Source organism: Hydra vulgaris, chromosome 10 (assembly GCF_038396675.1).
Source record: "Hydra vulgaris chromosome 10, alternate assembly HydraT2T_AEP".
Lineage (NCBI taxonomy): Eukaryota > Metazoa > Cnidaria > Hydrozoa > Anthoathecata > Hydridae > Hydra > Hydra vulgaris.
Window position 1 is genome coordinate 32,572,759 of NC_088929.1, and position 12,149 is coordinate 32,584,907.

At 27.5% G+C, this 12,149-nt stretch overlaps 2 protein-coding genes across 2 annotated transcripts in view; both read right to left on the minus strand.

Annotated features, from left to right (window-relative positions):
• LOC100207732 (notchless protein homolog 1) overlaps nucleotides 1-806 on the minus strand; it is a 96,761-nt gene extending 95,955 nt beyond the window's left edge. Inside the window, exon 1 of the mRNA XM_065807825.1 lies at nucleotides 754-806. Coding sequence (XP_065663897.1) covers nucleotides 754-767 — 14 coding nt within the window. The 5' untranslated portion in view covers nucleotides 768-806. The remainder of the gene's footprint in view (nucleotides 1-753) is intronic.
• Nucleotides 807-7,134: 6,328 nt separating this feature from the next.
• LOC101238350 (uncharacterized) lies at nucleotides 7,135-10,245 on the minus strand. Its single transcript, XM_065807824.1, has 9 exons — nucleotides 9,853-10,245; nucleotides 9,441-9,676; nucleotides 9,246-9,337; nucleotides 9,084-9,154; nucleotides 8,685-8,993; nucleotides 8,023-8,261; nucleotides 7,853-7,938; nucleotides 7,639-7,772; nucleotides 7,135-7,494 (listed from the first exon to the last, which is right to left on the minus strand). The coding sequence occupies exons 1-9, from the start codon at nucleotides 10,114-10,116 to the stop codon at nucleotides 7,258-7,260; spliced, it is 1,668 nt and encodes a 555-aa protein (XP_065663896.1). The 5' UTR covers nucleotides 10,117-10,245; the 3' UTR covers nucleotides 7,135-7,257.
• Between the last annotated feature and the right edge of the window lie 1,904 nt (nucleotides 10,246-12,149).

Sequence of the window (12,149 nt, forward strand, 5' to 3'; positions counted from 1 at the left end):
GCCCCAACCAAACCCTCAGTCGATGTAGCAGCACTCCCTTGCGAGTCAGGCTAAAAGATAGTAGATGTAGCAGCACTCCGTTGCGAGTCAGGCTATTTGTCAGTCGATGTAGCAGCACTCCGTTGCGAGTCAGGCTATTTGTCAGTCGATGTAGCAGCAGTTTGTTGCGAGTCAGGCTATAAGATAGTCGATGTAGCAACACTCCGCGCATGATTTACATTTAAAAAAATAATAATAAAATCATTTTATTAAAAAAAATAAAAACATTGTTTATATTGTTAAAAACATTCAGAATGTTTTTAAAAACATTCTGGTCAAATAAATTTGTGTTTTTTAAAAAACAATAAATTTGTAATTAAATTAATAGTTTTTACTTTCTGACAACACCCAAATGTTGGACGAAAGTCAAAAGTAATTAAAAGTGATGTATATGTTGGCGTAAGAATCATTTTTTTCCTTCCGTGCTTCCCAAATGCAACAATCTATAGAACTATATATATATATATATATATATATATATATATATATATATATATATATATATATATATATATATATATATATATATATATATATATATATATACATTTATATATATATATATATATATATATATATATATATATATATATATATTTATATATATATATAAATCTATATCAGCTACCACTTTTAGTTTGACATCGTCAGTTTGCGTCAGTGTGCATGTGAATGTGTGTATACAATAATAAAAAATATAGAATATATACTTACTATTCAATTTCCATTTTTCTTTCTTTTTATAACTTATTTAAAAACTAAAAAAAGCATAGGTTTATAGTGTATTTTTAGATACTGTTATTATTTGTATTTTAAAAATTAAAATATTATCATCAGGGCCGTCCAAAAGGTGGCATAGGGATTGCCTAAACACCCTAGAAAAATTAGTCAGCAAATTTGAACATTAGAGTTGATAAACTTGGATATTTAGTCGGCAGTCTAAAGTTAAAAAAAGTGTTAGTGAAAAAAGACCTTTTTTTTTTAACCTTAGTCAGCAAAAAGATTTCTGGCTATAGGTCGCAAGCCCTTTTTTTCACTCCCTTCCTTTAAAATCTCTTTAGGACAGAGCTAATCACAAAAAATGATACAGGAATAGACAGTGGACATTTGTAAGATTTAATTATTTTAGATATAACATTAAGAATTGCAAAAAGGTTTCGTGTAGACATTACAACAGTAAAAGATGATTAAGTGTATAAATTTTTACTTATTAAACATGGTATATGTTTGTAAATAATAAAAAATAAAATAAAAATATCCTTAACCAATGTCACTTTTGCAACTAGAGAAATGGTTGAAATCTGAACACACTTTTCTGTAGCCCAAGCTCTAACCACTACTCAAGGCAATTTTAACAAAATGTATTCTTTCATAGTTTAAATTCTTTATTGAAGAATTTATATAACATGACATACACTTTTTATTACATGGTAATATGACACTACAGTTTATCATGAACTAATTTCTTACTATAGCACCCAGCCTGGAAAAAAGGTGAACTCTTTCTGTGTTTTCAAAGATTGTCTATTCAAAAATTCTCCTCTCTTAAGTAAATTCTTCCTTTCAAAACATATTTTGCAACAGACTTATGACTACATCTTTCTCTATTATTTGATTCTTATCAAGTTTGCAATAAATGTGGATTAAATTCTAAAAAATTGAATGACTTAGTAATTGCTTACAATAGATAACCTAATCAGATGTCTTTAGACCTTGGAATTCACACTCTCCATCTCTGAATTCCTTGTTTTGAATGTATGTTACATATTGGATAGAAAATAAGACAATAATTGCAGATTTTTCATGCACACTACTGAAAAGAAAAAATAGTTTCAAGTAGAAAAAAAGAAATTCAGGAAAAAAGCTCTGAATCAAAGAAGGAACTTGCTCTTCCAGCAGAATGTTTAGACCTCCTTTGCAATTTTATTAATACAAATATATTCTTCATATTAAGCTATTTGAAGTATTGATAATATGGATCCTAAACAGATTTACTTAATTTGAAGAAATCTGTAAAAAGCTGCATGTTTACAATAGCACCTTTTTTTTGAGTACGGATGTGACACCTGTTTCATTGCTATTTTTTAAAATTTAAACCTTTTATTATTATATATTTTTATTTATAATCTTTCTTAGTTACATGCTTTTTAAGTTGTCATCTGTTCTTGCTGTGCTCCCATATGCACAGAATATTCATATTTTAATTATACATTAATTATAAAATATGTGCCCTTGATGATTTTGTAAAATATGTGTATTTTACAAAATCATCAAGGGCACATATTTAAAGGTAATTATAAAATATGTGCCCTTGATGATTTTTTTTAACATTAAGGTTTTACAATAAATTATATATGCATAAATTGCCTGTCAACATAGTTATATAATACTTATTACAGAGCTTGTATAGCTAATAGAAAAAAGAATGTGGATTAGTCATAGAGAAGCCAGTCATTTTTTAGATGATTGTCTAGAAACAGCTTAAATGTTTTTAAAGATAACGCTGATACAATTTCATTAGGAAGAGAGTTCCATTTATTAATTATTCTTAAAGAAAAAAAATTCATAAGTAGATTTAATCGTGAAGAATGTTTTTTTAGTTTATATATATGGGCATGAGTAATAAATTGGCTATCTATTTCAAATAGACTTCTATCACCATTGTTATTTTTTGCACCATTTATAGACGTTAATTTAGGGTGACCATTGTCCCAGTTTTATGTAGGAGAGCGCAGTGCTAAACTTATTTTAAATAGTTTAGCACTGCACTCTCATACGTAAAAACCGGGACAATGGTCACCCTAGTTAATTAGATCTGCATGAAGTAGCCTGTATATTACAGTTGTCATATTTAACACCAACAATCTTTGTTCATACGGTAGATCCTATAATCCTTTGATTCATTTCAAAGCTCTTCTTAACACATTTTCTATTTGCCGTTTGTCTTTGAGCAGTCCAGGGTTACAAATTCATCCACAGTATTCTAGGTGAGGGCAAACTAGAGCTGAAAATAGTTTTTGGAAGGATATTTTTTTAATTTTAAAAGATTGTTAAATGACCAGAAAGTCAAATTATTGAAATCAGTATTAAGGAAATAAGTTTTAACACATAGATCTAAACATAAATATAAATGCGAAAATGTCACATGTTATGTTATGTGTCCTTAGTGTGTTATTTTAGAATTTTTTTATTCTATGCAATAATATTCATAATAATTGTACCATAAATCATGGAAGTTATTAAACTATTTTAAATATTATCATGTAACATGTGTCATATGTTGTGCCTACTTTTCGCCCTTGATGTGCTTCTCGATATGTTTATGCAATCTACCTAGGTGTCATAAGTGTGAAACTTTTCATCCAGAAAATTTAGTTAAAAGGTATTCCATAATAATTCTGTTAATTAGTATGTTAAATGTAAGTTATTACGCTATGTGCTCATAGTGCTCTTAAGGGCAGATCCGTAGTGTTGGGGGGGGGGGGGGTGATCGCCTCCTTCCTTATATATTTTAAAAATTTTTTTTTGTAAATTTATATATTTTTAACTGAACAATTGTTTGAAAAGCAATAAAAAAATTTTAATAAGTTTTTATTGCGCAAAAAAAAATCGGACTGATATAATTTCATAGTCACATAGATTAAGATGAAAGACTAAGATTCTGAAAAATTAACTTAAAACCTGAAAACCAACCCCCTCCCCTACTTTATTAGATAGTTAGATCAACTAAACCAACACCCCCCCCCCTCATTCTTTCCTGAATGGTTTGGATGCACCAAATCAAAAAAAAGTTTTAAAAGCCCCCCTCCCCATCCTTATTAGGTGATCTGGATCCGGCCCTGAGTTCTACACATGTATATTTATGCAATCAAACAAAAATGTATCATATGTACTGGTGACTATTTATAGTTAATAGAAAGTTAAAAACTAAATATGAAATACGTATCACACCTTTATTATTCATTATTTCATTTGTCCTTGGTTTCGTGTTATTGGTGTTTCCTTCAGGGGTATGACAACTGACATTACAATAATAGTTATTGTTGGCCAAGGTATAATGAACATTTACCAAAATTTTAGCTTTTCAGCTTTAAAATTGGCAAAGATATGATTTTTGCCTCAAAAGTGACATTTCTGGACCACTGTGCACTGGTTAGATGCTTTCAAATCATGTGATATCACAACCTCAAGGTCATTTTCAGTCTCAATTTCTTACCTAATAATGATCCTTGTGGTATTTCACTAAGTACTATCATTAACGAAGAATTTTTTCTATTCAAAACTACTTGTTGAACCTTGTAAATCAACCAAGTATTTATCTGTGGAAAATCTGTCAACAAATCCTGTTACCTACTCCAAAAACAATAAAGTCACACATGAAATTCCTTTCCTGAATCCGTGTTGCAAGTCTACTATTGCTTGATTCATTTCAGTAATTGACTAAAGCACCCCGTATTAGTGATTTGAATAGCTTACAAATTTGACTAGTAAGACTAAAAGGTCTTAAATTTCTTCATTTGATCTACTACAGCTTTTAAATAGTGGAATAACATTAGCATTTTTCGAATCATCTGGCACAACCCCATCATCAAGTGATTTATGAAACATCAAAATAAGTGGAACACAAATTTCATTTTGAGTATTTTAAAACAGCCTTAGCCCTATATCATCAGCTCCAGCTGATTTATCTGTTCTAAGTTTAGACAATTTTGTCCTCACATCATTCTCGGTGAATATGCAGTTATTTATCCTACCAATACTAGGCCTATTAAGTATACCTTCAGATTTTGGTATTATGTCAATATTCTTATTAGTGAAAACAGATGTAAAGTACTTATTAAATTCTTCAATTATTCCAGTAACTGAATCAATTTTAACACCGTCATTTTTTACTAGCACCCATCTTTAACTGACTTTGTTTTGCTTCTAGCATAAGCAAAAAATGACTTAAAATTATGTTTGATATCTTGCGCCAACATATACTCAAAGCTAATCTTTGCTTTCCTAATTAAGCACTTGCATTTTTTATTAGTATTATATAAATGGTAACTATTTAAACAGATTTAATTAAAACATTTTTTAAACTGTTCAATACACTAAAAATTAATAAAAATTATCCAGAACAAATTTTTAAAGACTAACTACAGGGGCTACCTAGGGCTACTAATAATGTTGAAAATATGATGGAAAAAAGCTAGGTGTCTTTTTTAAACATACATGGTACATGACAAAAAAACAATATATTATCACTAGCTGATTAAAAACATTAAGATAAAAAATATATATTTTAAATATAAAATATATTATATATATATATATATATATATATATATATATAATATATATATATATATATATATATATATATATATATATATATATATATATATATATATATATATATATATATATATATATATATATATATATATATATATATATATATATATACATATAAATATATTATATATACAATATATATATTATATAAATATAATATATAATATTTATATATAATATATATTTCGGATTTGACCACGTTGGTCAAGGTTTCGATGGATTACTTAGTTTTTTTGATTTATTTTCTGATTTCAAAATACTGATTTACCGGCAGCGCTTTTTTGCCGAAATCAGAACTACGCATTTTCAAGGTGTATTCAATGGACCGTCATAACTCCGCCGCGTCGGATTTTTCGGAGTTTCGGAGTTCGAGAGAAATCGAGAAACTTCGACAGAACTCCGACAAAGTTTTTAGAAAAAAACATTTTTTTTTACTGGTTAAATAATTAAATACTTCTTTTTTTCTATATTGCTTTTACAATGATTCTAAGTTGTTGTTTTGAAAATGAAAGTGATATCTTTAGAAAAATAAAATTTCAATGACAACCTAACATGACGTCGCAGTTGGCAGAGAATTTTATAATATTATAATTTAATTCTAAATTTTAATTTTAGGCCACCACAGTCAAGAAGGCAACTTTAAGTTGTGGTTACAACCCTCTCTCAATAACTTTGAAACACAAACCTTGATAAACAAGGCTGCTGCGCCGAGAAACAAGTTGAGCGCAGTACTACCATGAACGCAGTACTACCGAGAGGCGAGCGCTTTAACACTACACCACTAATTTTGATTTAGGTATAACATAAACTAATGTTGCCATGAAAAATATAATATATTTATTGAACCTTGTAAATCAACAATATAATATATTTATTGAACCTTGTAACTATCCTTTTATAAACATGTTAATAATTTATGTAAATCAGCAAGTCAAAAAGTTAATGCGCTCTCAAGACTTGCTTCATTTATGTCATCAAAGAAAACTTATACTTAGTTTTTTTATTTAATCTCATTTTTCTTGTTGTCCATTAATTTGGTTGTTTCATAGAAGGAAACTGAACAATCGTATAAAAAAAATACACGAAAGAAAGAATTCTATATTAAGACTATCAATCTCAGGATTAGAACTAGAAGAACTACTTGTAAAAAATGGTGCGATAACTGTACACCACAAGAATTTACATGGATTGGTAACGGAAATTTTCAAAGTTAAATTGGGGGCGGCCCTAATATTGATCAAAGAGATTTTTTGTTTTCGTAATACTATTCTAAGAGGCGATAAATTTGCATATAACAATATAAAGATTGTGAAATACGGTCTAGAACCTCTTTTGCATTCGGGATCATCAGTTTGGAATTCGGTACAAATGTTGCAAATCAGCGTTAACTCTGAAAGAGTTTAAATTTAAAATCAAAAATTGGATTTCAAAAATACTGTCCATGCAAATTATGTATGACCTATGTCAAAAACTTTGTTAAAAATTGTTCCCATGTCCAAGTCCCATGTTTTTAATTTTTTTTTACTTTGAGGAAATGTAAATTTATTTAGGTAAATTAGGTGCTAATTTTGAAAAGTATTTTTTAAAAAATATAATATCCATAGCAGTTTGAACATTGTTGAGTAAAAACTACAACTGCTACATTATTATGACAACAAAATATTAGTTACTACTAAATAAATAGATAGCTAATAAAAAATAATTAGTAAAAAGATGCATTAACATAAGCCCAAAATATAATAAATACTAATAATAGTTCTTTATGTAATAAGTTGCTTTTATTCAATAATAAATTTTTGGCTGACTACATAAATTGTTGGTTGCTTGATAAAGTGACATTTACAACTCTTATTTATTTTCAAAAATCATATTTTTGGTTTAAGCTAAGCTTTGATAATGTATACAGAGTGAAAAAAATATAACAAAAAAAATCGAGGGAATAAAAGTTAATTGTGCTGATGAATTAATACCATCAGGTAACACTTCAATTACAGGATCGTAAATGATTTCAGATTTAGACAAAGGAAAACGCATGATAAATAAACTGTCGTTATTTATATTGTTGTAACGTGGAAATCCAACTGGCATATCAGTCCAATTACCGTTAATGTAAACCTACAAACAAAAAAAGTAATTTAAAACATTTAATTAATGCATACACACATAGATAGATAGATACATACATACACTGATACATAGATAAATACATTTATAAAAATACATACATACACACATACATATATACACAAGAAAGTTTACCATGCTTGAGAAAGTAGCTGTTGACTGATCTATATCAAACGATATTGGAAGATATTTGCTTTTAAGAGACTTTTGTACTTTAAATTTATTGGATAATTTTGTTTCCTTCGTTTTCCTTGTTTTAGATGCCGCTCCTAAGCAATGATTATAACAGTTAATTGTAACCGTACTATTTAAACAACAACTAACCAAATAAAACACATAAATAAGAGACCTTTCATTTCCAGCTGCAAGTCAAGATAACTCCCAATAATTCCCGTTTTGCACGTTGCTTTCTGCGTTCCGCAAAAAATCCAATCTCTACCAAAAAAAAAAGCAGAGAAGAAGATATAGAAAATTCTCGCACTTTTAAATATAAATGCAACATTAAAAATAAAATAATACCTTATAACAATGTTAAACTTCATTGTACCCGGAACTATGTTATACGTTTCTCCCGATTCTACAAGAATGTTTCCAGATGAGTTGAAAATGATAAACTCTATAGATATTGATGCGTTTTCAAAAAACAAAGTGAAATTAAATACAGTAGCAATTAAACCATATTTCAACGCCTTTGAGACTTGAGAAATATTGAAAAACTGATTTGAAAAATTTCTAATAAAATGGCCCTTTTCTTCAATCTAAAAGTAAAAATAATAAGTTGAACGGTTTAAATAAATAAACCCTTAAATACCTTCTGTACGTTTATATATATATATATATATATATATATATATATATATATATATATATATATATATATATATATATATATATATATATATATAATGTATGTATATATATATATATATGTATATATATATATATATATATATATATATATATATATATATATATATATATATATATATATATATATATATATATATATATATATATTATATATATATATATATATATATGTATGTATAAATAAAAAAGTCATTTTTCAGTCGATTTCTTCAAAATTATTCATTTGAAAAATTATTGGGGGGGGGGGGGGACAAGCCCCTGCTGCCCACCCGGTTGCTGCGGGCCTGTATATATATTACATAATTTGTTACCTTATTTCCAAAACGGTCAACTTCTTCAACAGAATAAATTTTTATATCTAACACTTTTCCTCTTTTATTGTTTTTGTTAGTTCGTAAGATGGACGTCAATCCGGATTGTTTGCGGACTTGTACAGAAACGTTATTAAACAATGTATCTATATCCGGCGCCATATTTTCATTCTCATTTGCAACAATAGAATAATAATATTCCGATTTATTGGATGGGAGACTAATTGTGAAAGTAGTGCCTACTGAACTAGAAATCATATTTGGATTTTCCATGTCCACATTAAATGAATAACCGCTACTATTACGATACTAAAATAAGCAGATTAGCTATAAACTTCTGAGTTTATACATATAGTTAACAGTTTTATTAAGTTTAACAGTTTATAATACATTGCTTACCATTGCAGAAAATATAAGATCAAGGTTGTCAAATTGAAATCTATTTTTTGTAATGGTTGTGAAATACGGAGCTAAAATTATTAAAAATAATTTTTATAAACTACTGCTGTAAATAAATTATAATAATAAAGAATAAATGAAAAAATGAAATATAAAAACAACCTTTGGTTTCCAATACGACATTAAAAAAACTTTCAGTTTCATTCTGGTTTTTTATCATGCATGTTGAATTTCGTCCACAAAACTTTAAGCGTCTTAAAATTTTTTAAATATAAAAGTTAATTTTATTTAAAACAAAGTTTATTATTAAATTAGATATTATAATAAATATTTTTGTATAAAAAATACAACACTCACTTTATAGATATCTCAAACTCAACAGTTCCTTTCTTGATTAAAAAGTTTGCTCCCGAAACCTTTTTGCGAGTAGCTGATTTATACATGATGCAGTCGACATTAAATCTAATATCTTCTCTCATTACTATTGACAGTGACCTGAATACAGCTGCTATACCATACTTTTCAATGACCGACTCATTTGACACATTCAATATAACATTAGAAATATTAAAGATACTGTGTATTGAATTGATCTATAAATAAATAGAAAAAAATTGTCAGAAAAATGAGTAAAAAACTAAAATATTTAACGAATAATTAACAAACCAAAGAACGAGTGACATAAAAATAAAAAATTGTAAAAATAAAGAATTAAAAGTTTAAAGAGATATTAGGTATTGAACAAAATATAATATAAAAATCTACTTGCTTTGTGCTCGTTTTTATAAACTTCGCTCAATTCAATGATTGAAAGCTCCATTATCTCCAAAGTACTCTTACCTCCATTAATTGATTTCAATAGCCTGATTTTTCCCGAATTTTTTATTTCAAAAGAATACTCTTCAACTCCTGTTAAAAAGAGCAACTCGGCTTTGTTTTCTGCTTTGATTAATAACAATGAAGTAACAACGGAGTTTAGTGAAATCCAGCATGTCCATTGTACAGCGAGTGTTACTAAAAGTGAACAAGCCATTTTTTAATGTAAACTCAAAACTATAAAACTTTCGTTTTTTATAGGTTTTACAAAAATCAATTGTTAAACACATTTTCCGGTTTATTTTAAACTATTCCATGTTCATTTCCTGATTTACTTTTAAAAAGTACAGTTTTATTTGAAACAGATAAAATAAATTAACGAATATTCCCTTTTGCGCCATAAGCTTTAACAATTATTAATGCTTATAGCATTTAGATTATAGTCTAAAATGCTAATATACGTCGTTACTTATTTTAATGACCGTTTGCGTTGTTAAGTGCGACGTTGGAAATCAAAGTTGCAAAAGTTAAAACTAATATAATTTTTTTACCGCCTTTCGTGGCTCAGCTGTACTTCAGCTGACTATAATTTAGCTAAACTGTACAGTAATTCAGCAAAGCATTAGATAAAATTCAATTTTATTTGTTTTTCTGAATACATTTATTTGTTTTTTATTTTCAAGTTTTAAAATATTGTCATTAAACAATTATTATTTGATGATATCGATCGATATCGAAAATAATCGATCAATCGATATTATTACAATTTTATAATTAGGAAACTCTTATAAATTTTATTTCTTGGTTATACAAAAAACCTCTTAAAAATTAAAGAAATTATTGATTGTAAAAAAGTTAAAAAATAAAAAAGTTAAACTGATATTTTGCCCTTAATATTTTGTTTTTACTAAATAGTAATATTACAAAACAAGTTATTATTTATTACACTTATTTATTTATTTAATGATTAAGACAAGCAAAGCAATAAAAATTAAACTAATAAGAATCATCGGTTGTCACTAATAAGAATCATCGGTTGCCACTAATAAGAATCATCGGTTGCCACTAATAAGAATCATCGGTTGTCATTAATAAGAATCATCGGTTGTCACTAATAAGAATCATCGGTTGTCACTAATAAAAATCATCGGTTGCCACTAATAAGAATCATCGGTTGCCACTAATAAGAATCATCGGTTGCCACTAATAAAAATCATCGGTTGTCACAAAGTTGATTGCAAAAAAGGTTGTCAAATCAAATACAAATAAAATAAATGAAGTTTGGTACATCAAGGATATTTACAAATAGTAAGTACTAATATGAAGTAAATGATAATAATAACAGTATAGGGATCATCCATAAATTACGTCACGGTCTAGAAGAGGAGGGGGGGGGGAAGGGTTGGTGGTTTTGTGACGACTCATAAGGGATTTGTTTCTAAAGTGTTACGATATTGTGACGAAAGGGTGGGTGGGGAAGGGGGAGGGTGAAAAACTTTTTCTAAAGTTTTTTATTAAGAGTAATTTATTATATTCAATTTATTTGTTTATTTAAATTTTATTCAGTTTTTTTAAAAAATTAAAAAAATAAAGCAAACCTTTTATTACCCTTTTTTAAAAATTAAAAAAAAAAAAAACAGTATTAAAATTCTTTTTTTTTGTACTTGTATATACTTTTGGATATATTACACTGTTATATAGCATAATATATGTTTGGTAGTTTAACGAAGTTACGTTGTCTTTGTATTTTTACTAATGAAATTTTTATTTCAAGGGTTTTTAATTCTTTACATTATTTTTGTACCTTGTTTATATTTTTATGTACTTTGTGTATTGCTTAAATTTAAGTAAAGAAGCGTACCACTTTTTTTTGATTCTGTTTAACAACGCTCAATAAAGCTTGTATAGTATTGACCAAGCTTGTAGAGCACAAACTCGCATCGGACGTAAAACAAGTGAAGTATTACTGTGGTCACTCTCTAAACAAATCAAGCCTTATAAAAGTTAAACAATAGAAGCAGTTAAGGTATGATAATTTTTATAAGTTATACAACAAGTTGTATTCAGCTTTTTTTAGCGTGTTGAATAAGTTATTAGAATTCATTTGGTTAAATAGGCGTAGTTGTCACTGTGGCCTCGACTCTTTGTGTAGTTTTTTTGAAGTTATACATTGTTCTTTAAAATGATTTATTTATTATAACGTACTTTCAGTTTGCATTTTAAACAATACCTAAAGATATAATTTTCTTT

What these genes read in the sequence shown, in the direction of transcription:
- LOC101238350 (XM_065807824.1), bottom strand. Translation starts at nt 10,116, where the DNA reads ATGGCTTGTTCACTTTTAGTAACACTCGCTGTACAATGGACATGCTGG. An exon ending in AAGTTTAACATTGTTATAAG is followed by an intron (nt 7,939 to 8,022) that starts GTATTATTTTAT and finishes TTTTTTTGGTAG; the next exon opens with AGATTGGATTTTTTGCGGAA. An exon ending in CTTGCAGCTGGAAATGAAAG is followed by an intron (nt 7,773 to 7,852) that starts GTCTCTTATTTA and finishes ATCATTGCTTAG; the next exon opens with GAGCGGCATCTAAAACAAGG.